We start from the raw sequence: 25502 nt of genomic DNA, 5'->3' as shown, positions 1-25502 counted from the left end.
TCTTCTATTCGTTTTAATGCAGCATGCTAGTTAGCCCTATTCGTTTTACTGCAGCTTGTTTGATAGAGCTGGCTTTATACATGCGAACCAGCCCTTCATTCTGACTGACACTGGTCTTGGTTTTGTCATAAACACAGCGCCCTCGGCCGGGCCTCCCACTATTCAACTCACCTTGATGTACACGGTCATTTTAATTGCAAATTCGCGTCACACACTGGGGTTATCAGTATTTCCCACACAAAATTCGGACTTTGTTTTTATTAAGTCACATGGGTTATAAGGTCCTAAACTTTATTGGTTTTTGTCATCACAATTGTTGAAGAGAAAAATAATTTTGCGCGAATCTGATATGCCAATTTCTAATGTTTGGTTTTCATTTCTTCTTCTTTCTTATCCTTGTTTGTTCTTGTTTATTTGTTGGCAAATTGTATAATCTGTTATTGGTATGCGGAATTAGCGTAGCCATTTAGACTAGGCAAAGGATCAATAGTCCTGAAGATGAACTCTGAATAAGTTGTAGTTCGAAACGTCGTCGACAGCATACACAAATGTCACTAATGTACTGAGATTCTGTATGTGCATATGTGTATTTTATGATTAGTCTGTTTATAATTCATGCCAATCAGACTACCTTTTGTTTTGCCTACATTTTATGTTGTATGTTCCTTCTCCTTGTGGAGTGTGTTTAGTCGGGCACCGGCTGGTGTCCCACTTACATTTTTTAAAGATTTTGCTACAATTAATTATCCAATTAAATAAAACGGTCCGGCTGGACTTTAATGTAGAACTATTTAGTCTATATTTATTGAATTAATCCTGTTTGTTTAGGGACCACTGTCTCTGCTATAAGGGTGCGAAAATCATGGCATACGCCGATGACACCCAAATACTATTCATTTGGAAAGGCCCCGATTTAGACACAGGCATTGCCCAGAGGTGCCTTTCAGTCGTATTCACATGGCTGGCACGGGCCCAACTCAAGTGTAACAAGGAGAAATCCGAGGTACTGCTGTATGGCCAGTTTCCCCCGCTCTTTAGAGAAGCCTTATGGCCTCCGGATTTTCCATGCCCTTGCTCTGAGGGCGGCCCAGCGAAGAACCTAGGAGTATGGTTCGTAGACGATCTCTGGTTCTCAGAGCACATCAAAAAATTTACTCGTGTCTGTTTTGGCACCCTTAAGTCACTGAGAAGGTTTTTTCCTATGCTTCCAAGGCCGGCTAAGGAAATGGTCGCTCGGGCCCTTATCCTCTCCCGGCTCGACTACGCCAACGCTTTATTCATCGGCATTTCTGGCTATCTGATGAATAAACTTCAATTGATTCAGAATGCGGTGGCCAGACTCTTATTAAATATCTCTAAGAGATCGAGTGTGAGGTCACACCTGCGTGATCTGCACTGGCTTCCCGTGGCCCAGTGGGTTCAGTTTAGGGTTCTCAGCCTGGCTCATAGAGCCCTGCATGACCTGGGGCCTTCTTATATTAAGAAGCGCTTCGCTTTCTATAACCCCAGTCGTTCTCTGCACTCGGCTTCTCATCGCTGGATGTCTACTCCCCGATTTTGTTGCTCCAGGATGGGGGGGCCTGTCTCTTTCGGTTAAAGTACCCACTCTATGGAACAATCTCCCTGACAGGCTGCGGCATACACCGGACTTCCGCATCTTTAAGAAATTGCTAAAAACGCATCTCTTCAACCAGCCCTCCTAATTAATATTTATTCTCGAAGACACAGTCTGCCCACGCGCCAGGACACTCCAGAGTATTAGTGCGCGCTATAAATTATCTATAACATGACATAACATAACCTCAAGTGGACTTCCTTTCAACATAGGTGACTACTAGGGCTAGAGTGTTGAATGGTACCCCGTGCCTACAACATGTGGAAACAACAGGCCTTTTCACAGGAACCCCAAATATTGGGAAGAGGTTCAAATTCCATTTAAATTTGGGGGCACCTTCAGGACTCCCCCTCTCAGTTACCCTTTAAGTGTAAGATGAATATGCCCAGCAGAAGGGAGGCGGGCCTGTCTCCTGGTGGTCTCTGTGTGTTAACCTCACTAGGGTTGTTGTGCGTCTGGATGGGTCAACAAGTTGTGTGGTAGTGTAGAGGGGCTTTTTATATTCACCCTACCAGTTCTAGCAAGCTGGTGATGTTCAGACTAAAGGTTCTAACACCAGAACAAGCAAAGAGGCCAACCTTGTGAATCTTGGTTCCCTCCTTGACAAAAGGATGAGCTGTGTGAATATCTCCTGTGTCTTGTGTGTCAGGAGAGCTGGCAATGCAGCAGCAGTTTCTGTTTCACTGAGTTATCTGGAGCCATTTCACCTCCTAGATCTTTCTCCGCATGGTCATCCAGGATTGTCTCATCCTCTTTTCTGTTTTCACTTTTGCGTGCCCCATCGCCTGCCACAAAGAGGCCGACATCCTTTCATACTCACAGTAGCATAACCGATCCATGATGGATACTTCAAAAAGGTGATCCAGTGTGGAGTGCACATTTCGCCTGTCTGACTCAAAACTACCTTATTCTATTGAGTTACTCAAAATAAATAGCAACATTTCCGTGAGTTCAATGTAGTTATTAACAACTCTGTTCTTTTAGAGAAGGCTTCGTTTATCTATTAAGTACTCTGCAGCCAGACTCTCCCTCAAACTCCCAAACAGAGCTCACATCACATCACACCTCAGGGAGCTCTGCTGGCTCACGGTATACAAACGTGCTCAGTCACACTAGTCGCACAAACGTTCAAAGCACTACACAACTTAGGCCCACCTATCCAGAATTTGCATCTCCTTCGGCCAATCACCCAGAGATTCCCATTCCACATGACTCCTACTCATAGACATTCCACGTGTACACAGAACCAGATCCGCAGGGCAGGCATTCTCTTGCATTACTTCTAAAGCAAGGAACAACGTGCCACTTCACATCAGAGCCTCTTCCTCTTCTCTTGAATTCCGTAAGAAACTGAAGACCTGGCTTTTCAATTACCCACCCTGCTCCAGTTACTACTGGACACACACACCTGCTCAGCAGCAGGATATCCTCCCGGGTCATAGTGCACTTTACAAATGCACAGAGCATAGCACAAGTTTATACTCGCCCGGGTTGCTACCATCTGCCTTTGAGCAACAGGTCTCAGGGTATTCCAAAGAGAATCCTTTGTGTTCTGATTATTAACTTGCAGTTCCTGCTTCGACTTGAGCTCAAAACTGGAAGTCAGTCAGTTATCAGGGATGTATGACGTTACAACGCATACTTTTACCACGCATGCCTTTACAACGCGGTTTTTACATCGCAAACCTTTACAACGCATAGCGCTTTGGGGTGCTGGATAGTGAAAAGTTTAATTTTCTATTCCAACTCCAGTCCCCGTGGACACTAGGGAAGGTGTTGGATAGAAAATTAAACTTATTCCCTATCCTAGAGCGCCCCCCAGCGCAATGCGTTGTAATGGTTTGCGTTGTAATGCCTGCGTTGTAATGGTAGTGTGTTGTAAAAGTTTTGTTGTAAAGGTTGTTCACCGTTATCAGCCATCAGTGCTCGCACCAGGTTTTTAACTGAAGATATTCGAATATTCGTCCCCTCCTCTGTATAATGCTCTAAAAGCAAATGGCTTTTTCAGGAGATTTACATGTTTTAAAATGCTTTGGTGAGAAAGAAAACGATGGATTTAGGCCCAGATCTCTGTACTGAGGTGAATGTATGACATTGTTCTAATTTCTAATTTCTAATTTCTAATTTAAAACATTTGTAGAGCGCAGCGTACACCATGCGGTTCTGCATTCTGTCCATCAATTGTTCTTTTTGGCTTTAGAATGCTTTATGACAGTCACTTTGTGTTTGGGTGAAAATGGCGTCCTAGCTAAGCGGCTCCTTCCCCCCTTGGCTCCTACAATAAGAGAAGGAATTGCATCTCCCAACACGCAGAAGACATGCTCTCCAGATTAGAGTAGCTGCCATGGACTAGATCTCTCTGTGCATCCTCAACCATCTTGGTGCAGATATGAACTATTGATTTTTGGGGTTGTTTGAGGCCCTCTGCTTTGTTCTTTTCCCAGGTTGAAGGTGGACCCAGTTGGCAGTAGCCCTATCCTTGCCCTGCAGCTGACTGCTGCACGGTTTTTCGCTGAATCCGCAAGACTATGCAGTCGTGATGAAAGCCTGACGCAGAACGGACAGCATATCAAGCACTATCGAGAGAAGAGAAGAGAGATAGCCGCAGTATGAGGGATATTCCCGCTTCTCATGTGCCGGACACAGGGACAGATTTCCTAAAATCTCACGTAACGCAGTGCAGCGGGCAATCAGCTACGATGCATTGAGCGAGAAGAAGATAGCAGGAGAATTATGGCACTGAAATTAGCTGCTGTGCGCCACGCACACACCTTTGCACCATAGTGCAAGGGTGTCTTGTGAGTCTAGTATAGGTTTTTTAGTGGACGGATAGTCTTTCAGTACAAAATACTATGCTCAGACCAACTTTAAACCATTTCCCACTTTTTATGTGTGCTGTACAGTGCAGCACACATAAAAGTCAGAAAAGGACGGAGAAACAAAAGCATTTCTCCTTCATGGGGTCTATCTGAAAGGGGCACTATTTTCTGACGGTAAACCCGATCTACTTTTTTAAGTAAATAGGGCTCAGTGTCAGAAAGCTATGGTGGTTGCATGGGAACGTCCATGCACCACCCTTGGTATGCCCCTTTACCGCTAAGTAATGCAAAGCAGCGTTATGTGCTGCTTGGTGTTACTTTAAGTGATTTTCTAGAACTAAGCAAGTTTAGCGCTGGAACGTAAATGGGTTAAAAAGATTTTGTGTAGATTTGCCTGACTTTTCTGATGCAAACACGCCGTAAAATGTTAGTAAATAGACTCCACAGTCTCCATCTATCCTTTTGTGAAGCCAGATGGTTTTCTGGCTGGGCAGAGGTCTTGCTGGATCATTTTGCCGACTATCCAGCTTCTTTAAATCATCATCTTACAAGGATTAATAGGATAATTAACGAGGAGAATGATAACTGCTCCTTCCATAAGGTAGAAATGTTTGACAACTTGCAAATACATTATGCTATATGTGGAGTAACATAAAGCATTGAGAATAGCCCAAAAAGTGGATTATCAGGCATAGGCAGTAATCTAGGGGACACAGTTTGGAGCCGCTTACAGCTTCCTTCTGCTCCACTGGTGTTGCCCCTGTAATGCGATTCTTAAGTAACAGACGCAAAGAGAGTGGCGGGTGATGGCATGAGACCGGAGCATGTGCTCATTTCGGTGGTGGTCTGCTCTGGCCATCCAGTGCTATTACGATGAAACACCAGGGGTTGAACTCATCTTTGGTAAGGATTGCAGTAGGAGGGCCCTTGATCCACTGAGCACCTCTAATGGTGAGAGGCTAGGTCTAGCAGGCAGTGCACACTGAACCCCCTGCCGCTCATACCTCACAGACACTGCTTCATGGCCACAGCACACTCGAGGATGCAGTGACTTTGGGGTGGTTGTATCACACCTCTGGTACCCTAGTTGCTGATAAGTTGAGGGTAGTTCACTGCATGGTGGTTGTTTTCATACTGATTCCACTCAAGCTTCTTGATGACATCCGTGTCCAGTTTCTTGTATGCTCAGTCATTGCTAAATTTGTAAAAAGAAAAAGTGCTGAGGCCCTAAGTTTTGGTCATAAGACCACAGCCAGTCAAAGTTTGAGTGGCAAACACTAAGGCTGTGTAGGATTACTTCCACCTCATGCCTCTTTATTCCACCGGCAAACACTCCCTGCCTCTTTATCTCATATTGCAGGTTCTTTGTCATTCTAGCCTTCTCCATTTCACACTGGTTTCTCATCTTTCTCTTCCTCCTTCTGTCTTACTTTTGTGGGTTTCTCTCTCTTGCTCTGGGCCAAAGTATGCTGAAGAAAAGCAAGATCCCATCACCAAGAATTGATCTAGAAATATATTTCAAAAAGACTTTCTAAAGCCCAAAATCTTCCTCCGGGTCTCACTGCCTTTGTCCTCCACTTGCACTATTGCAATTGAATGATTTGCCACAGGGTGCACACAGCTTCATCATGTAACCCAAGAGCCAATGGTTGGTACCGTTCAGATTAAAACCACAGCTTTACCTGCTTCTCGCCATGTGCCATCTCCAAGGAGTGTGTATGCACATCAGACTTTGTGAAAGAAAACCTGAGGTATCAACACTGTCCTCAGGACATGAGATGGACACAGTTATGTTGTCCACCCACATCTTCCATCTTTTCTTGTCTGTAATTTCTGGATCTGTGAATACTTCATTAACCATACATGATATGAAAAAGATGCAGAGATGGGTGTAATTAGGTCATGGAGGTTCAGATCCTCGCAGGTATCACCTCTGATTGACTAAAGTCAGTGGCTGTAAGGAAACCAGTGTGGAGGTGACCGGTCTAGGGGCACTATTTCCGCCTTCTGTGACTGATTATAAAAATTAAATGGGTAATAAATGCAAATAAAAAAGGACCAGGATACTCCTGTGACTGACTGTGAAATCTCTTTGATGTTTCCATTACCAGGGGAAGACTTCTCTCCAGCAAAGTTCTTGGCCAGCATCAAAAAAGAGAAAGGGGCCTATCCCATTGCTAAGAAGAACCAAATAGAAGCGGAAAATGATGTCTCCCCGGCACGTAAGTCCTCTTTGCATGACAGTATAACAGATCTCAGAAATCCCATGCTCTGCGATTTGTAGCCTGAGAGTATTTTCTTCTATGTATTCTTCTGTTATGGTTGTTGTGTTAAATTTGTTATGCAATGCATCATAGACATCGGCCCTTGATTGACAGCTAGTGGTCCCCTATCCTTACGCATCCATGAACCCATCTTACGCCAGCCCGTCTTCAGTTGCCCATGTCCCCTCCGCGTGCCTGTGCTCCTCTGGGTTTTCAATAGCAGATACCGCTTGTGAGCACGTGGACCGCTGCTGTGCTATGGCGGAGTTTATGTTTCAGATGTTTTATGTTTGTATTCTTTACAGTTGGTCACATGTTATTTAATTATAATTCAGATTATTGCAGTTGACCCCACTTGATACAAGCATTGGCAAAGCCAATATGTTTAACTTTTGGGACTTATTGGCTTTGCCAGTGGTTTTAGCCATGCAGCCCAGCATCCGCAGTGCCGTGCCGCATTGCTGAAAATTAAGTGGAAGGGCTGTTGACCTGGCTAGCCATGTCATTTTGTAGGTGGGCACGTTCACACCTGAAACTGATGCAGCCATTTGTTTTCTTTTTAGGTACTGATCTGAGTTGGATTGGTAACTACAAAAGAGAAACAAGCGAGCAAAAGATACATTTTCTAAAGTGAGGGGAAACAACACTTGGGGGAAGTAACTCAGGAGGGAAGAAGTAACACGGGTGTGGGGCAGAAGTAACACGGGGTGGAAGAAGTAACACAGGGGTGTGGGGCAGAAGCAACACAGGAGGGCGGAAGCAACACAGAGGCGTGGGTGGGAAGCTGAAGCAACAGTAAAGATGAGGGGTGGTAGCAATATGGGGCGCTGCTGGTGGGGCAAAAGCGAAGCCGAAGGCTGGGGTTGTGGGTAAGCAACACCAGGCAATAAGTGGGGGACATCAAACAGGTGAGCGATAGCAACATGGAGCTGGCGGGAGTACGCACACAAGCAAGAAGGCAACGTAGAGGGAGTGAGAGAGAAACACACAGGTAAGATTAACACAGAGAGTGGCGGGGGAGGGGATAGAGAGAAACACGAGGGAGACAGCTGGAAAACACAAGCATTCTTGTAGAGTGCTTCACCAGAAAGAAAAAAAAGTAGCCCTTGAAAAAGAAAACAGTGGAAGGACATAGTAATGTGTAAATGCTCCAGGAGGGAAAAACACAAGAAGAGAAAGCATAGCTCATACATGATGAATAAGAGTAAGCACATAATGAGGACAACCAAAGGTGAGCAGTGTGCGGGCTCAAAGCACTCAACCTAACAATATGTCTCACAACAGACAGTGCAAACACTGTCTCGTAGACAAGATGCAAAAATCAAAACTCAATGCATTCATAAAACTGATGTTTCTTTCCCTTTAGTTTATTGAAATCACATTTGGAATACATCAAACAGGGTTTCATAGTCTGAAACTTTGTTTTAACTGTTTTAGGGTTTCCTCCTCTCACATCTGAGTCTGTGGTAGACGCTTTGGATCTAGTTGATGGAGATGAGAGTGATGGCAGTACTGGTGTCAGCGCAGGTAAATAATGCATCTCCCCGCATCTCACTGAGGCTGAACACTGAATGTCCATGTTTGCTCCCAGTTATTTTGTCACTGGCTTTAAATGCTACTTTGTTACCTCAGTGCTCTCCTGAAGAAATGTGTTGCTGAAGTTATACCGCCAGTTTCCCTATTTTTCCACTCATCCTCAATATTTAGTTACTTTCGACCTTTCATTCTGCACCAGCAGTCGGACAATTCTATCAAATAATATGTAATCAGCAAATGTATTTTTAGCTTAGTGTTGGTGTGAAAGTCCTTCGTGCAGTAATAGTAGAGAGAGAAAGAATGAGGTCAAAAGAATGAAGGAGAGAGAATGTGTGTGAATGAATGTTTAACCCACACCATGAGGACTTAGTTGTTCCTCATAATGTTGATAAACCCGGACAGAACCAGACAAACAATATCTCTAGAAGGGCCCTCCTGGTATCAAAAAACTAAAAGCACATATATATTTATTTGCCTTGACCTGCTTCAGAACCTACTCCAGTTTCAAGGTGAGTGGAGTTAGAATAGGAAATGTACACCTGATTAGGGTCAATGGCCGGGCAACATAAATACAGTTACGACTTGGGGTAGGTGGGGTAGTGTGGTGTGTTTGTGTGCGTGTCCTGTGTGCGTGTTCTGTGTGCATGTCTTGTGTGCCTGGACTGTGTCTGTGCCCTGTGTGCGTGCCCTGTGTGCATGTCCAGTGTTCGTGTCCAGTGTGCGCGGCCTGTGTGCATGACCTCTATGTCCAATGCTGATAGCTGTCCCAACCTCCTCCTCCACATGCCTCTATGTTGCTCATTCCTCTCTACTCTCTTGCACAACTTACTGTAGCATAGGTTGTTATATGTTTGGATCAACAAACTCTCCTGTGACTGACTGTCGGACTCTCTTTGGTGTTTTCCTTCTTACAGAAGAAGAGTTCACCATAGTGATGATAACAGACATCAAGGAAGAGGAAGAAGCGTATCCCATTGCTGATCAGAGCTCTGCAGAAGCTAAAAGGGCCAAGTCCCAGGCAGGTAAGTCACCTTTCCACAGGAACAATCTCCGAGATCAAAGGGACCAATGACACAGGGCCTTAACCTTCAATGAAGCTGGCATGATGATTTGTTTAAATCCACTGCAGTGGCCCTGCTGGGAGAGTAGAAATGTAAATGTAAGAATAGATCATACAGAAGGGAACAAAGCCTTTGACAAAGAGCAGAGATACAGACGGCTATAAATATTAACAGATAAGGCTACTGAAGAAAAGTTGTCATGTGGGTCCCACACATAGATCCTGTGTACGAAGATGCAATAGTGCAATTCAGCAGTGGATAGAGAGTCTCTGGCAGAAAGGAATAGGACTAGATGGGAGCCTGGCGTCATTTCCGAAGAATAGCTAAGCCTACCATCTTTCGGACAATGCTATGATTTTGAAGTAAAATAACATTTACAGTATGGAATCAAGGGGAGTAAACAAGAAAACATTTACAGTATAGAATCAAGGAGAGTAAACGACAGATAGTGTAGGACAGAAGTCACAAGATAGGTGACTCCTCCTTTGTATCACATTGCGCATGGGCATCAGCTCCATCCTCAGATTGTTTTTTTCTGCCATTTTGAAGTCTTCGATTCCGGTCCTCAACGAAGGACTTCGGGCCCACCTAGGCCTTATCTTCTGGCTCATGGAAAGGACGCCATTCAAGAAGTGTCCTCAATGTGAGTCGAAGTTTCCCCACACCGATCTCCATGAGGTGTGCAACCATTGCCTCTCACCAGAGCACGAGGCCAGGGACTGTTCAGCTTGTGCCTCCTTCCACTCCAAAAAGACAATTCGGGACCGACGAGCTCGAAGGACAATGGTACGCTCGTCAGCTTCGATCCACGATGACATCTTTGAAGAGGGCGTCAATGTGCCAGAACAGCAGCGGGCTGAAGAAGGCGTCAGCTACTCCAACGCCTCAGACGTCAAGGACATTACTCCGGCACAGTGGGTTGTAAGTTCACACGTCGGCTGGACTTTACCTCGACATCCTCCAAAAAGGCTTCGGTCACACCCTCGCCTTCGGGCCGAGTGCACACCGGGAGATTGCTTCCCATGCACCACCTTCAGGCGCGGTAAAGAAGCCTACTAAGCCTTCAGGTGACTCTGGCTCGAGCCAGCCTATCCCCGGTGCTGACACACACCTACCGGCACCGAAAAAGAAGCCATCTTCTTCCTCATCCACTCCGACCGCTGCTTCGATATCCAAGCACTCGGCGCTGAAGACTGGCACCGGCTCATCAACACCGAAAACACACTCTGGGCCAACCAAAAAACTGCCACCTAAGGGCCCGGCTCCCATGCTTTGGAGACGAAAAAGGCCTCGGAACAGAAAAAACAACATGTTCCACCGGCCAAGGACACTGCAAAAGGTCATGGTTCCAAGCCAAAAGAACCTAGAACAGCTTTGGTACCGAAAAAGCCTTCGGAACCAAAAACTTCGACACCGAAGGATGTGCCTTATACAGAGGAACTTTTTCAACCAGATCCTACTCAAAAGACTCTTGTGAAAGATCCTAACACTGGTCATTTGGCTCTTAGCTCCAAGAAGCGACCACTAGATGCACTTGCACCGGCTCCTCCTCCTAAAAAGAGAGACGTAGCAACCTCTCCGTTAAGGATCTGGTCCCTTCTCCTCCTCCTCCTCCTCCTCCTCCTCCTCCTCCTCCTCCTCCTCCTCCTCCTCCTCCTCCTCCTCCCCCACCTCATCACTCTCCTACACCATCCCCATCTCCAGTAGGACGTGATGATGATGATGTGGATAGCGATTCTGAAGATACAGGGGTGGTGCGGATAATCCATTAGGGAACCCTAGTCCTCCTCATTCCCCTAACCCATGGGATGATTATAACACCCCGGACGTCCCTTATGTTCCTCAGGATGATATATATCCCTCCAGGCCTTCCCCCCCAGAGGACACTATAGGCTTTAACCAACTTGTCCATAGGGCTGCCCAATACCATGGGGTTGACCTACACACAGACACAGTAGAGGAAGATTTTTTAATGGACACTTTCGACACCACACAAAGGCCCACTTCAATTCTACCCATGCTTAAGGGGGTCACTAAGCATGCACCAGAGGTATTTAAAGATCCAGTCAGGGCTCGAGTCCTCAACCCCCGAATCGAGAAAAAAGATAAGGCTGCCCCTACAGATCCAGTCTATATTAGGGGCCCGCACATCTAGACTCCCTTGTAGTCTCCAATGCATGGAAAAGGGCCAATTCCCAAATATCAGGTGAGGCTCCCGCACCAGATAAGGAGTCTAAACTCCTTGACGCCTCTGGCAAACGAACGGCGTCAAAGGCTGCAAACATATGGCGCATCGCCAATACTCAAGCGCTGTTAGCAAGGTACGACAGGGCACATTATGATGAGCTGGAATCCATAATGCAGCATCTCCAAGATAAATATAAAAATAGAGCCAATGAACTCATACAAGAAGGTAAAACTATCACTAATACCTCCATCCGTTGTGCCCTAGATGCGGCAGATACTGCTTCAAGGGCAATTAACACCAGTGTCCTTTTGCGTAGGCATGCCGGCTACGTATTTCAGGTTTCAAACCTAAAGTCCAGAGTTCCATCCTCAAACAACCATTCGATGAGCAACACCTATTTGGCCCTAATGTTGATGTATCCCTTGAAAAGATGAAAAAGGATACCGACACAGCTAAATCTAAGGGAGCCTTGCAGTTGCAAGCTCCCAAACGCTCCTTTCGTCGCTCATCCTACTGAGGCACCAATAGAGGCTACTCCTCGGATAGCCCCTCCACTTCTTACTAAACCCCTAGCCAATCCACCTTCACTAGGGGCTACCAAAGAGGGGGTTACAGGGGTAACAATAACAAAGGCAGAGGCAAAACTAACAACTCCCGCTCTGCTTCCACCCCTACCCAATGACTTTCCTCCACTTCCCCCTCACCATTCCACTCCAGTGGGGGGAAGATTGAAATAATTCCTTCCTGTCTGGACCAACATCACATCAATCAGTTTACTGTCTCGAACTAACATCTACCCCCCCCCCCCAAATATACCACCCAGACAGCGTCCAATGTCACAAGAGCATCTATTATTGCTAAAGCAAGAGGTAATATCCCTCCTACAAAAAAGTGCAATAGAACCAGTTCCTCTGCACCAACAAAACAAGGGAGTTTACTTTCCTGTACTTTCTTATCCCAAAGAAGGACGGCTCTCTAAGGCCTATTCTAGACCTCAGACCCTAAACATATACAAATAGTCAGACCATTTCCACATGATCACACTCCAGCAGGTCCTTCCTCTTCTTTCACAAAGCGACTTCCTTGCTACTCTAGATCTCAAGGACGCCTACTTCCACATTCCCATTCACACCGCTCACAAGAAGTATCTCAGATTTGTAATAGACAGTCAGCACTTTCAATTCAAAGTACTCCCATTCTGAGTCGCAACAGCACCAAGGGTATTCACCAAGTGCCTAGCAGTAGTGGCAGCGTACTAATGAAGACTGCACATTCACGCCTTCCCATATCTAGACTACTGGCTCATAAAAGCCAGCTCTTACAACCAGTGTGTACAACACACTCATGCCACTATCCAACTACTTCACGACTTGGGGTTCACAATAAACCACACCAAGTCCCATCTGCAACCCTCCCACATACAACAATACCTCAGTGCCACAATAAACACCTCAAATACGGTAGCTTATCCCTCTCCTGTCAGAATAGCAAACAAGCAAGCTCTTCTCACAAAATTTCAACCAGAACACTCCCTGCCAGCTCGAGTGTTCATGCAGCTCATAGGGATGATGGCCTCTTGCATATTTATAGTGCCTCATGCAAGACTACAAATGCGTCCCCTTCAAGAGCGCTTAGCACGCCAATTGAACCAGGCTCAAAGTCAGTTGACAGACCTAGTGTTGGTGGACGGTCGTACTCATCGCTCTCTGTGGTAGTGGAACACCAAAAACCTTTCCAAAGGGCGACCGTTCCTCGAGCCAGTTCCTCAGATAGTCTTGACAGTGGACGTATCGCTCTCCGGCTGGGGAGCTCACCTACTGCAACACACCATGCAGGGCAAGTGGACACCACAACAAAGGTTACTCCATATCAACCACCTGGAGGTACAAGCCATATTCCTAGCCTTAAAAGCATTCCAAAAGCAAAAATCAGGCAAGACTGTATTAGTCCGCACGGACAACATGACAGCAATGTATTACATACAAAAACAGGGCGGAACTCACTCCCTGCAACTCTCTCAGCTAGCAAAGAACATATGGCGGTGGGCTATACCTCAAAACATATTCCTGTTAGCCCAACATGTACCAGGGGTACGGAACACCATGGCAGATTTGTGGATCCGTTAGACACAACAGATCCACGAGTGGGAACTTCATCCACAAGTTCTTTCAGATGTGGGGACAACCTCAGATAGACCTCTTTGCCACCCACGAAAACGCCAAATGCCCAAGCTTTGCCGTCAGATATCCACACCCACTGTCCAAAGGCAATGCGATATTGATGAACTGTTCAGGCAGATTTGCGTACGCTTTTCCGCCTCTCCCACTCATGCCATTAGTAGTGCGCAAACTACAGCAGCATTCTCTGACCCTCATTCTAGTTGCTCCAACGTGGGCCAGACAACCGTAGTACACCACACTGCTGGAACTTTCTGTAGTACCGCACCAAACACTATACCTATCTCCACGCCTCTTAACCCAGAACCATGGAGAGATCTGACTCCCGGACCCAGTTCAGCTCAACCTTGCGATCTGGCTCCTGAGGTCCTAGAATTCAGTTACCTTAACCTTTCTCCTGACTGCATGAACGTCATTAAAGAAGCTAGACGCCCAACCACTAGTGCATGCTATGCAGCAAAGTGGAAACGTTTTGTAATATTTTGTCAGAACAACAATATCAATCCTCTAGATGTGTCTATTCAACACATCATAGGCTACTTACTACACCTCCAAAGATGTAACTTAGCCTACACGTCTATTAGACTGCATCTTGCTGCCATTGCAACAAATCTACAAAATAGACAGCATCTATCACTTTTCAGAGTACCTGCTATAAAAGCCTTCATGGAAGGACTTAAAAGAATAATTCCTCTCAGAGCACCACCTTCACCGGTGTGAAATTTAAACATTGTTCTCACACGACTAATGGGACCTTCCTTCGAACCTTTACATAAATGTGAACTACAATTCTTAAAGTGGAAGGTTGCGCTCCTAGTAGCTATTACTTCTCTACGGAGAGTTAGTGAACTACAAGCACTAACCATTCAAGAATCTTTCCTGCAAATGCATTATAATAAGGTTGTTCTCTGTACTAATCCTGAATTCCTCCCTAAAGTCATTTCTCCCTTCCACCTCAATCAATCTGTGGAACTGCCCGTTTTTTTTATCACAGCCACAAACAGTCGCAGAGCTCTTCATACCATAGATGTCAAAAGAGCATTGCTATACTACGTAGAAAGAACACAACCCTTTCGTAAGACCAAACAACTTTTCCTGTCTTTCTCACCACCACACAAAGGCAACCCCATATCCCTAGATGGATTGTCGAATGTATACAAATTTGCTACCAGAAAGCAATATGTTCCTCCTAAAGCGCACTCTACAAGAAAAATAGGGCCTTCAATGGCATTTTTAGGGAACATTCTCGTAGATGACATCTGCAAGGCAGCTACATGGTCTACACAGCACACATTCACAAAACACTATCGTGTAGATGTGCAAACTAAACAACAAGCTACTGTGGGCCAGGCTGTGGGCCATTTCAGACTACTGCAACACATACTGGTGGTCGCCTCTAAGAGGGGGTACTGCTGTATAATCTATGCAACAGTGTGTAATCTGCGGGTCATATGCCTCAAACGGAAAATGTTGCTTACCAGTATGCATTTGTTATTGGCATGCAGAGCCCACCCGCCTCCCCGGCTACCTTTATCTGTTCCAGTATTATCTTAATTAGATACAGCTTACATGGACATCCTTCCTTTTCTTGCAAAGCTCCATCATTTCCCTAGTGGTGAAAAACATTCTGAGGATGGAGCCGATGCCCATGCGCAATGTGATCCAAACAAGGAGTCACCTATCTTGTGACTTCCAAGGAACTTTTCAGGACAAAAACAAGTGCAGACAGCCGGGCCCAACACTAGATGGCGATCTATGCAACACCGGACATAGAGATTATAAGATCTCCTGCTAAAAGCCTCTAAAAGGAATCCACTAAGTATTGCTGCGCCTACCACCGAGGAGCAGGACCTGACGATAAAGCATGACCCTTTGGTGGTTGAGGGTCAGTGCATCCTATTAAAGATGCCCTTATTGACTGTTAGAATACTACTGACCTCAGTGTAGCATTGGTCGACCAGCAGTATTGCACACCTTAGTTGTTTATTGCGATTATATTTGGCTAGAACATGTGCTTGACCCAGTGGCGGCTGGCATGGATCGAGGGTGGCGGGGGAAGGGGGTACAGAAAAAAAAATACTTTCTAGCTGCGTCTCACCTCCGTGTTTCTCCCGTCCGGAACAAGAGGCAAAAGGCTCCCCTAAGCCAATCACAATGCTGCAATGCAGCATTGTGATTGGTCTGAGTGCTGTGGTTTGGCGCTCAGATGGGGACTGGGAGCATGTTCTCCACCCAGTCTGTAATGCAGCTCAAGTGGAAAACATGCAAAGTGTGCATGACTGTTTGGTCGGCCCGAGTCGGCCAGCCAAACATCTGTGCGCACTTACAGAGTGCCCACCACTCCCCCCTCCTCTCTGAGCAGAGTAGACCAACTCCGCCTCGCAAAGCTGCTGCAGCAGGAAAAAGAAAAATGATAATAACAGCAAGTTATTATCATGTTATTGTTCCTTTATTTACACTGCTGCAAAGCAGTGGGGCGACGCTCCTCTGCCGTAGCGGAGGTACCGCTTCTAACTTGCCTCTTCAGTTTCCTCTCTATCCAGTCTTCATGGCTGAGTTTCTTGAGCAAGCACTGCAGCAAATCCCACAAGGATCTGTTGTAGCTGCCTAGCAAGGTAGTATCAATGGCCGCTGTCAGTGCAGCTGCTAAAGGTGCAAAAAGGTTTCTCTTCTCTGCATTTATTTCCTACTATCCTTTTCTGAGGCACAGTGGACATAACACCCGTAGTGCGGTACTTTCTTAACCTGCAGCATGAAGGAGTCTAAAGGTAGATCAGTCTGAAGAGAAAGCGGACATTTTTTTAGTTGTTTGTACTTTTTTCACAGTCTAGCTGGAGCAGACTTGGTTGATACAGGAGTAAGAAAAAGTTCCATCGCTGGCTCCATTAGACCTGGAACAAGAGGGAGTAGAGGTCTTGAGGCAGACAGTGATGATGTAAGGTCTCGAAGATGACTGAAGTAGATACATGTGATGTTGGTATCAGTATGTTGGTGCAGAAAGTAGGGGACCCCTCTAAAAGAACAGATAACGGAGAAGAGGGGAAAAATAACAAGAAAAGACAATAATCTCCCTCACAACATAAATTCTTCTACAATGGAATCAATCCAAAAATTGATTCCATTGTAGAAGAATTTAGGTTGTGAGGGAGATTATTGTCTTTTCTTGGTATCAGTATGTTGAACATCATTACCTGTTGAAGAAAGTCCAGAAGGCGATGCTTCTGTAAGCATTAAAAACTTTCTTTGAACTAATGATAATGAAGAACTTGAATAAGAATCAGATCACCAATGTGAGGATTGACTTCTGGACTACCCTGAATGCCTGAAATGGTACCTTTAGTGTGAAGATCGATGTCGCTCAGAATAGATTGACCTTTGACTTTGTGGCCTTGATCTTACTGGAGTAGCTCTCTGGAGAGGCATGAGCTGAAGCTGTGGAGGAGGTGGCTCTCAATCAATCAAGGCATTTATATAGCACACTACTCACCCGGAGGGTCTCAAGGCGCTAGGGGAGGGGGGTCCGCTACTGCTCGAACAGCCAGGTCTTGAGCTGCTTCCTGAAGGCGAGGTGGTCCTGGGTCAGGCGGAGGTGGGTCGGGAGGGAGTTCCAAGTCTTGGCGGCGAGGTAGGAGAAGGACCTTCCCCCTATGGTGGCTCTTCGGATGCGGGGGACGGCGGCGAGGGCATGGCCGGTCGATCGAAGCTGGCGTTTGGGAGCGTAGAAGTTGAGGCGGCTGTTGAGGTATCCTGGGCCTTGGTTGTGTAGGGCTTTGTGTGCGTGGGTGAGGAGACGGAAGGTGATTCTCTTGTTGACCGGGAGCCAGTGCAGGTCTCTCAGGTGTCCGGAGATGTGGTTGCAACGGGGGATGTCCAGGATGAGTCGTGCTGAGGCGTTCTAGATCCGCTGGAGCCTCTTCTGGAGTTTGGCGGTGGTTCCGGCGTAGAGGGAGTTGCAGTAGTCCAGGCGGCTGGTGAAGAGGGCCTGGGTGACCGTCTGGTAAGATGGGTACCACAGATGATGCTAGAACTGGAGAGATCGCGCTAGACATGATAGGTGGCTTCGAGGATGTTCTCTCGCTCTCTCTGTTGGGGATGAATAAGAATTAGCCATTGAATGAGTTGAAGAATAAGCTCTCAAATATTTAGAATCCGAAATCTCAGACACTCTCCTCCTCTTCAACTTGTTAATTCAGTCTGCTTACAAAATAAAGTATGTGCTAGATGCCATGTCTTTTGACATGAAGTGGCGCTTTAACATGTTTCAATGTTGATCTATTCTTCAATGTTGAGATGGTCTTGGTCTTTGACATCAAACAGTGTCTCAACAGTGAGACTACTCTATAAGGGGAATACGTATACCAGTCCTCGAAAAAAGTCAAAGATTTCAAAATTGACTGGGAGGGTTTAGTACAACCGCACAGAAGACTGGTCAGTGGTATAATCATCATTTTCTCAACGCTCCTCAGATTTTCTGGATACTGATGGAGGCAGCTCCTCAAAGGAGCAGTTTCATTTTTCCAAACTCTAGGCTGCAGCCAATTTAGATAAGTATTGCTTTTCTCAAACTTTTTCTTGTCACTTTTCTTAATGTACTCTGTTTAAAAAAAAAATGGCTTCTTAAATGAAAGAAATGTGGCCAATAAAGCCTGAAATAGGCTTTTATTTTTTTAATTAGTTTTTTTTAATTATAAAAGTTTTATTAATATTTTATAAAAAGAGCTCCGGGAATCTGTGCAGAGGTGGGAGATCTACTGAAGGGGTATTGCTATTTATCAGAGGATGGATACCTTTGGACAGCAACCTCCAAGGTTGGCAACCTGGGAAGGTTCATGCCTACTCCACACAACTCGTTGACTCCCTACTCTTCCATCATTCTAGATCTATATCATCATTTCTCATCTTCTTTTCCCCCTAATAATCTGAAGTTGTTACATCCCCAAAAATCGTTCATAACGCTAATGGCACTTCTCTGAACCCAGGACCTTTCATTTTTGAGACCTAGGCTGTCTGCGCCAACATTACATTTAGGATTAATTTTCTCTGTTTGTACCATGGGCACCTACAAATGAGAGAATTGGGTGCACACAGGGACTGTGCACCTTGTCATAGTTATTGTGCTGCTCTCAGTGCAGTAGTGAACTCATGCCTGCCATGGGGGCAGCACATTAGTGAAAGGCGGACCAGCTGTTTGAAGCTGCCTGTTTGACTTTCAATGTACAGGCAGCAATGCAGTCTGCATTTGAAAGGCAGACGGAAATCTCCCTGAACTGCTTTGTGTGAAAGTGCCATCTTTCTTGCATGGTATGCCCCCCACTTTTTGCTGAATTGCTGATGTACTTTGACTGAGTGTGCCCTGGGTTCCTGCCAATCAGGTACCCAGGGTTTCTGTTCTTTCCCTAAATTGCATTGTAGCCTAAACCCAATTGGCATCTCTAGCCACAGGTCAGCCACTGGTAAATGGTACACTAGGTACCCAGGGCACTGTGACCAGAGAAGACCCCTAAGGGCTGCAGCCCTTATTGTGCCACCCTTAGGGGCCCTGAACCCTGACACCCACACACTGCCATTGCAGGCTGAGTGTCTTGGTGCAGAACCAAACAAAGAGTTGACATGGCACACATCCCTGTGTGCCATGCCCACAAACCCACTGCCCTGGCATACATCAGCCGCCCCTCTAGTTGGGAGCCCTATGCCAGTGGTGTGGGCACAGGTGTATGAGCTCTGTGCCCCTACAGTACCCAGGGCCATTCCTGGGCACTGTAAGTGCAGTGCTGCCATTAAGAGTATATGGTGCTGGGAGGTTGTCATTACGAACTCCACAGCACCATAATGGCTACTCTGAAGACTGAGAGGTTTGGTATCAAACTTCTCAGCACATTAAACCCGCTCTGATGCCAGTGTGGGATTTAATGTAAAATGCACAACAGAGGGCACCTTAGAGGTGCCCCCTGAAACCTAACCTACAATCTGTCTTGTCTGAGAGGCTGCCTTGGCTGCCACCAGCAGACATGTTTCTGGACCCCTGGGTCGAGAGCCTGCCGCTCTCGTGGGCCTGAAACAATGCACATCCTGGGACGAGGTGCCAAGCTCCTCCCCCAGGATAGGCAGGGGAAGCTTCAAAGGCATGTCACCTTTTGTGAGCTTCTTCAGGCCGATTACTGTACTCAGCAACTGGCCCCCACCGGTTCTGACCCCCACTCTGGCGGGAAGACAGGCGGGAAACCCTAAGTGAGGAAAGGGTATGTGCCAGCCTATGCCAACTCCACCCCTCAGGTGGTAGAGGCGAGGTGAAGCACAACTCCGGGCTCCGGCCATCTTGAGGATGGGGAGCCCTGCCCAATCAGAGATAGGCTCCTGCCCCCTCCAACAGGAGAGGAGCAGGATAAGGGGTGTACTCACCCCTGGACAGGGACCCATTGGTCCCTGCCCTCACCCTACCTGTAACACCCCTAAATTTAGTATTTATGGGCACCCTGAACCTTCCTTCCTAAGATCCCGATTTGAAACAAGAACAAGAAACATGAAGACCTTTTGTGCAGCTGCTAACAAGAAGACGACACCAACTGACTTGGCCCCAGAACCCTACAGGCCTGTTGATCCTTGAACCTGCTCCTGCTCAACCCCGGCAACTTTGAAAACCACAGAGGACCTGCCTGCCTTGCTCATCTAAAGACTGGGACTCCCACGAGCAGTGGTTCTGCTCAAACAGCAACATCCCTGGTGCCAGCCAGGAACCGTGAATCCTGCACACTCTGCCCCGCCGAGCCCAGCCTGTGTCTGAGTGGACAAAGACCACGAGGACGTCCCCCCGGCGACTGTGACCCGGAATCCAGTGCCCAAAGACCCTCCTCGACGAACCAGATGACGCCTGCAACCTCAGAACCAGGGACCCTCCAACTGCGACACCAAAAGACACCCCTGTACCCGGCGCCCCACGGCCCCCTGTGCCCAACTCCTGGGTGTCTACCTATCCTCCAAGATCCCAACTTATCACTTAAAGTGGTGGTCGCACCTGAAGAATCTCCGTCCCCGAGTCTGCAGCCTTTGTTCAACTTACAAGTCTCCCTCTGTAAAACATTGAGCCCCCAAAGGCTCAAAAGCACCCTGCACCAAGCCGCCCGAGTGCCGCTGGAAGTGCAGCAACTACCCTACTCTACTTCCCCACTTGCCTGTGTAAGTGACCAAGAGCCCAGTTTGCAAAGCCACGTGGCCTGCCTGCTAGCAGCCACCAACTGGAGGTCCCCTATCCTCCATAGGATAGCATTGGGCCGACTCTCTCTGCATCTGGCTGCCCCTGTGCCGCTGAGGGTGCAAACCTTGTACCTACCTGACCCTGGGAGACCCCTGAGTATATGCCCAGAACGTTAACTCTGCCAGTCAAGTACTTACCCAAAAGCCATTAACTCCTTTTCCTTCCATAGGGTAACATTGACTGGCTTCACTTGGAAATTCTTCCAAGTGTTTGAGTTTTGAAACTTTAAATTATTCATCTAAAATCAGCCGAACAACGAATTCCGATTTACTCATCTGTTATCAGGAGAGAACCCAGTGCCGTACTTTCCAGCCCAGCACTGACCCTGAAAAGTAATTTTAACCGTACTTACCAGTAACTTGAAATTCCTTCCATAGGTTAACATTGTCTGCTTTTTGCTGAAAAAGTTCTGTCAACTTTGAAAATACAATAATATTCCTTAAAAATCACACGCTTTTACTTAATTGTTTACAGGAGATATCCCAGGACTGAATCTAGGATCCAGTCCTGTCGTTAGAAAAGTAATCTTTAAAGTAACTAATTGAATTTAAGTAGAAATTACCATTGAGCTCAATGTACCATTGTGTTTGAAATTGTGTTGCCTATTGCAACCACTGTAACTATTTTATTCAAAAAGTCTATTGCCTATTTGAAAAGTATTTAACTAAAGTAACTCATTCTGAGAAAAGTATATTTTGATACCTTGTTGGTTCTAAAATAAAACCACTATATATTTTGATACAAAACAATTGGCCTACAGTTTAGTTCTTGAGTGTAGGAGACCATTTGCTGACTGAGTGTGTACAACAAATGCTTTACACTGTCATCTGAAACTGCCTTACTGCTCGACCAAGCTACCACTTTAGAAAGTAAGGTTATATCTAACTTTAGCCTCTGGCAAACCTCTGGGGACTGTGGGGACTGAGGACACTGTACCGTACTTTGGTCCAGTATATACAGAGCCACTTTCTTACATGACTGTGCACCAATTCAGGGTGTTGCAGACTCAATGAGTCTCCTGACAACTCCTTTAACTCTGTGTATAAAATGCGGCACAGGTGCAGAGACAGTGTTTTTTCATTTGTATGGGCTTCACATCCCCGTGCAAATGAGGGAACGTCCCCTTAAAATCACACTTCTGCACATTTAGTACTGGCATGTTCTGCACTAAAGTATGGGCCGCGCATAAAACTGCGACCACTTCCTTAATATTAATCTATCTCGTGGGGTGCAGAAAGGAGGCACATTACATAAACAATGATGGGATACCCATATTGGTTTGTAATATGTCAGAAATGAGGATCCACTCATCTTTGTGGGCCCGAAATAGAAATATATTACAAGAACATCAGGGATGCCCATTGGTCCATAAGTGCATAATGCAGTTTTAATACCTGCAGAACGGGATAAAATGTCACTGCTGCACATGTGCTGCTAATACATAAAATATGGGTCTTGTCGAGATCTCTTTTACACTTTCCTCCCTCACAGGATAAATAAATAAATACCATATATGTTGTTATTTTGATGCTGCTCAAGTTGAGGTGACAGGAAGGCTGGACCATTGTTTTTAGACCACATTGTGCATAAACCCATCTTTTAGCTGGCAGAGCTCAGTCAGTGTATGGGCAGTATGAGGCCTCCTCTGAACCCTAGTCTGGACAGAAGCCTTTTTGAAAAGGTTAAGCAGTAATTTAAAAATGCAGCAAAGGGCTAGATCTGGAATATGACTGATTGGTTAGTTTAAGATTTGGAGATTATTCTAGTAGACGGAATTCTCCTGGAAGATGCAGAAGGCATATCTCTAAGAAAGTGGAAATACTGCAAGTTTTCTTTACATTTACACCTGTCATCCACGGCCCAACACCTGTGTAGCTTAGGTCCTTATAACATTACCCAATCACTACACTGAATGGCTCTTTTCTATTGATGAATTTCTGGGTACACAATTATAGGATTGCATTTTTAATATATACATAAACCATTTACCTTACAAGATAATTTACTTTTGTTTTTATTCCTCAGCCCATCAGTCAAGGACCGGAAGTGTAAAACAGCATGGAATCCACAAGAGTGACAGATTATTTGCCTGTACAGAATGTGAGAAAACATTTAACACGAAAGCACTCCTTGTGATGCATCAAAAAATCCATCCAGCACTAAGATCTTTCCCCTGCAGCATGTGTGAAAAGCGCTTCACTCAAAAACAAAGTCTTCAAGTACACCAACGAACACACACGGGAGAGAAGCCTTTTCAGTGCACTGTGTGTGAGAAGAGATTCACTCAAAAGCAAAATCTTATAGACCATCAAAGAACACACACAGGTGAGAAGCCATATCAGTGCACCGAATGTGAGAAAACCTTCACTAAAAAGTCAAATCTTCGAGCACATCAAAAAACCCATCCAGAGCTGAAATCTTTTGTCTGCACAGAGTGTGAAAAGACCTTCATTGAAATGTCAAAGTACTTGAAGCATCAAAGGTTACACACCGGAGAAAGGCCCTTTCAATGCACTGAGTGTAAGAAAACCTTTGCTCAAAGACAGAATCTCCTCGTACATGAAAGAACCCACACTGGGGAGAGACCCTATAGCTGCACTGAATGTGATAAGAGCTTCACTCAAATGTCACATATTTTAGACCATCAAAGGACACATACTGGAGAGAGACCCTTTCAGTGCACAAAGTGTAAGAAAACCTACAGTAAAAAGTCACACCTTCTAAACCACCAAAGAACACACACAGGCGAACGGCCTCATCACTGCACAGAATGTGGGAAAAGCTTCACTCAGAGGCAAAATCTTGTAACGCATCTAAGAACACACACAGGAGTGAAACCATTTCATTGTAGTGAGTGCAAGAAAAGCTTTAGTCATAAGAGAGATCTTCACAGTCACCAAATCATACACACAGGAGTGGCACCCTATCACTGCACTGAGTGTAAGAAGATCTTTACTCAGAAGGCACGTTTTCTGCAACACCAAAGAACACACACTGGAGTGAGACCGTTTCATTGCAATGAGTGTAAGAAACGATTCAATCGCAAGTCAAACCTTGTGCGACATTTGATAACCCATACAAATATGAGACCCTTTCCCTGCACTGAGTGTGAGAAGAAATTTAGTCGTAAATCACATCTTTTACTTCACCTACAAATCCACAAGGGGTGAGGCCCTTTCTACTCATTATCAAAAGAGCTTTACCTTGAAGTCTGATGTACAACATCACCAAATACTGCGAGACATATTCGGTAAGTGTTAGGAAAGCATCACTGTGAAACTATGATTTTAACAGCACCTGCAAGTCCATGAATGATGCCCTCTCCCTTCACCAAGCCTGAAATAAGACATTAAAATGTATGTAAAATTCATACGTCGAGTACCGTAAAAATCTGGCCATAAAGAACAACATCGATATGAGCAACAAGAGAGCTCCTCTGTGAAACAGAACCGGATACCTTTCTGTAAATCCTGCACACCCATACTTCCCATCTAGAAATTGTACTCGGTAATAAAAGCTAAGCTAAAACATAGGTGCACAGGTTTAAAAAAAATCTTTAAAAATGAATCTGACCTAAGATTAATTGGTGATAATGCTTTTGTAGACCATTACAATCCCAATCCAGAGGGAAAGCCTTATTTAGAAATAAGTGGTGACAGGATTTGTCCACATCTGCATCCTCCATTGAGATTGTGGGGATGGTGGCCTTCCTGTAGGTGGAATTGCTGCCTGCTCCATGTTCAGGGTCATTATTGTATACTGTTGATGTCACCGAGCATTTTATCAGCACCACCTCTGCAGAAAAAATGGCAAGTCAACCATATCAGTCATGCAGAGAGCCTGACATGTTGGAAATAACATGTTCAAGGCATGTGAGCTGTAGATCACATGCTTATGCATAGATCGCCATCTAGTATTGGGTCCGGATGTTTACACTTTGTTTTTCTTCGCAGAAGTCCTCCTACTGACAAGGTAGGTGACCTTTCGGTGATAGTGCGCATGGTCATTGACTCCATCTTCAGATTGTTTTTTTCCGCCATCGGGTTCGGATGTGACTCGCTTTACTCCGGTTCGACGCCGATCCTTCAGTTTCTCTCTGTGCGTTTAACACTCAACCTTGACGGTATTGTTTTCGATCGCGTTATCCATTCTTCGTGGATCGTGTTCTTACAAAAAACTCTTTTCGATCGGAGAGCTTGTGGTAAGCCGTTGGGCCTAGCCCCTGGTTCGACTCGCAGTCGATGGAACAGACTCCTTTTAAATTCTGTCCGCAGGGCAACGCAAAATATCTGCGCACCGATTCACACGAGGTGTGCAACGAGTGTCTGTCACCAGAACACAGTGAACAGGACTGCGACGCGTGCCGAGCTTTCCGCTCCAACAAGACTCTTCGCAACCGTCAGGCCTAACGACACGACATGCAGAGTCAACTCACGGGCTCCCTTCCGGAACTCTTCGGACCTGAATCGGATGAAGAGGCCGACAACCCTATCGGAGGCATGGAGGCGCAAGAACAGATCTCCCTCTCCGACGATGTCTCTGACCAGGATGAGGACATCCTGCAAGGACAACATACTGTAAGTACAGGCC

At 45.8% G+C, this 25502-nt stretch overlaps 1 protein-coding gene across 2 annotated transcripts in view; it reads left to right on the top strand.

Moving 5' to 3' along the window:
• Positions 1 to 25023, top strand: part of LOC147700307 (uncharacterized) — a 100587-nt gene extending 75564 nt beyond the window's left edge. For both annotated transcript variants that reach the window (XM_086935669.1, XM_086935668.1), the window contains exons 5-8: positions 6546 to 6656; positions 8136 to 8225; positions 9149 to 9256; positions 22938 to 25023. In XM_086935669.1, coding sequence (XP_086791795.1) covers positions 6546 to 6656; positions 8136 to 8225; positions 9149 to 9256; positions 22938 to 24082 — 1454 coding nt within the window. In that variant the 3' untranslated portion in view covers positions 24083 to 25023. The remainder of the gene's footprint in view (positions 1 to 6545; positions 6657 to 8135; positions 8226 to 9148; positions 9257 to 22937) is intronic.
• Positions 25024 to 25502: the final 479 nt, after the last annotated feature.

Source organism: Lissotriton vulgaris, chromosome 8 (genome assembly GCF_964263255.1).
Source record: "Lissotriton vulgaris chromosome 8, aLisVul1.2, whole genome shotgun sequence".
Taxonomy (NCBI): Eukaryota; Metazoa; Chordata; class Amphibia; order Caudata; family Salamandridae; genus Lissotriton; species Lissotriton vulgaris.
This window is presented reverse-complemented; position numbering and strand designations above follow the sequence as displayed.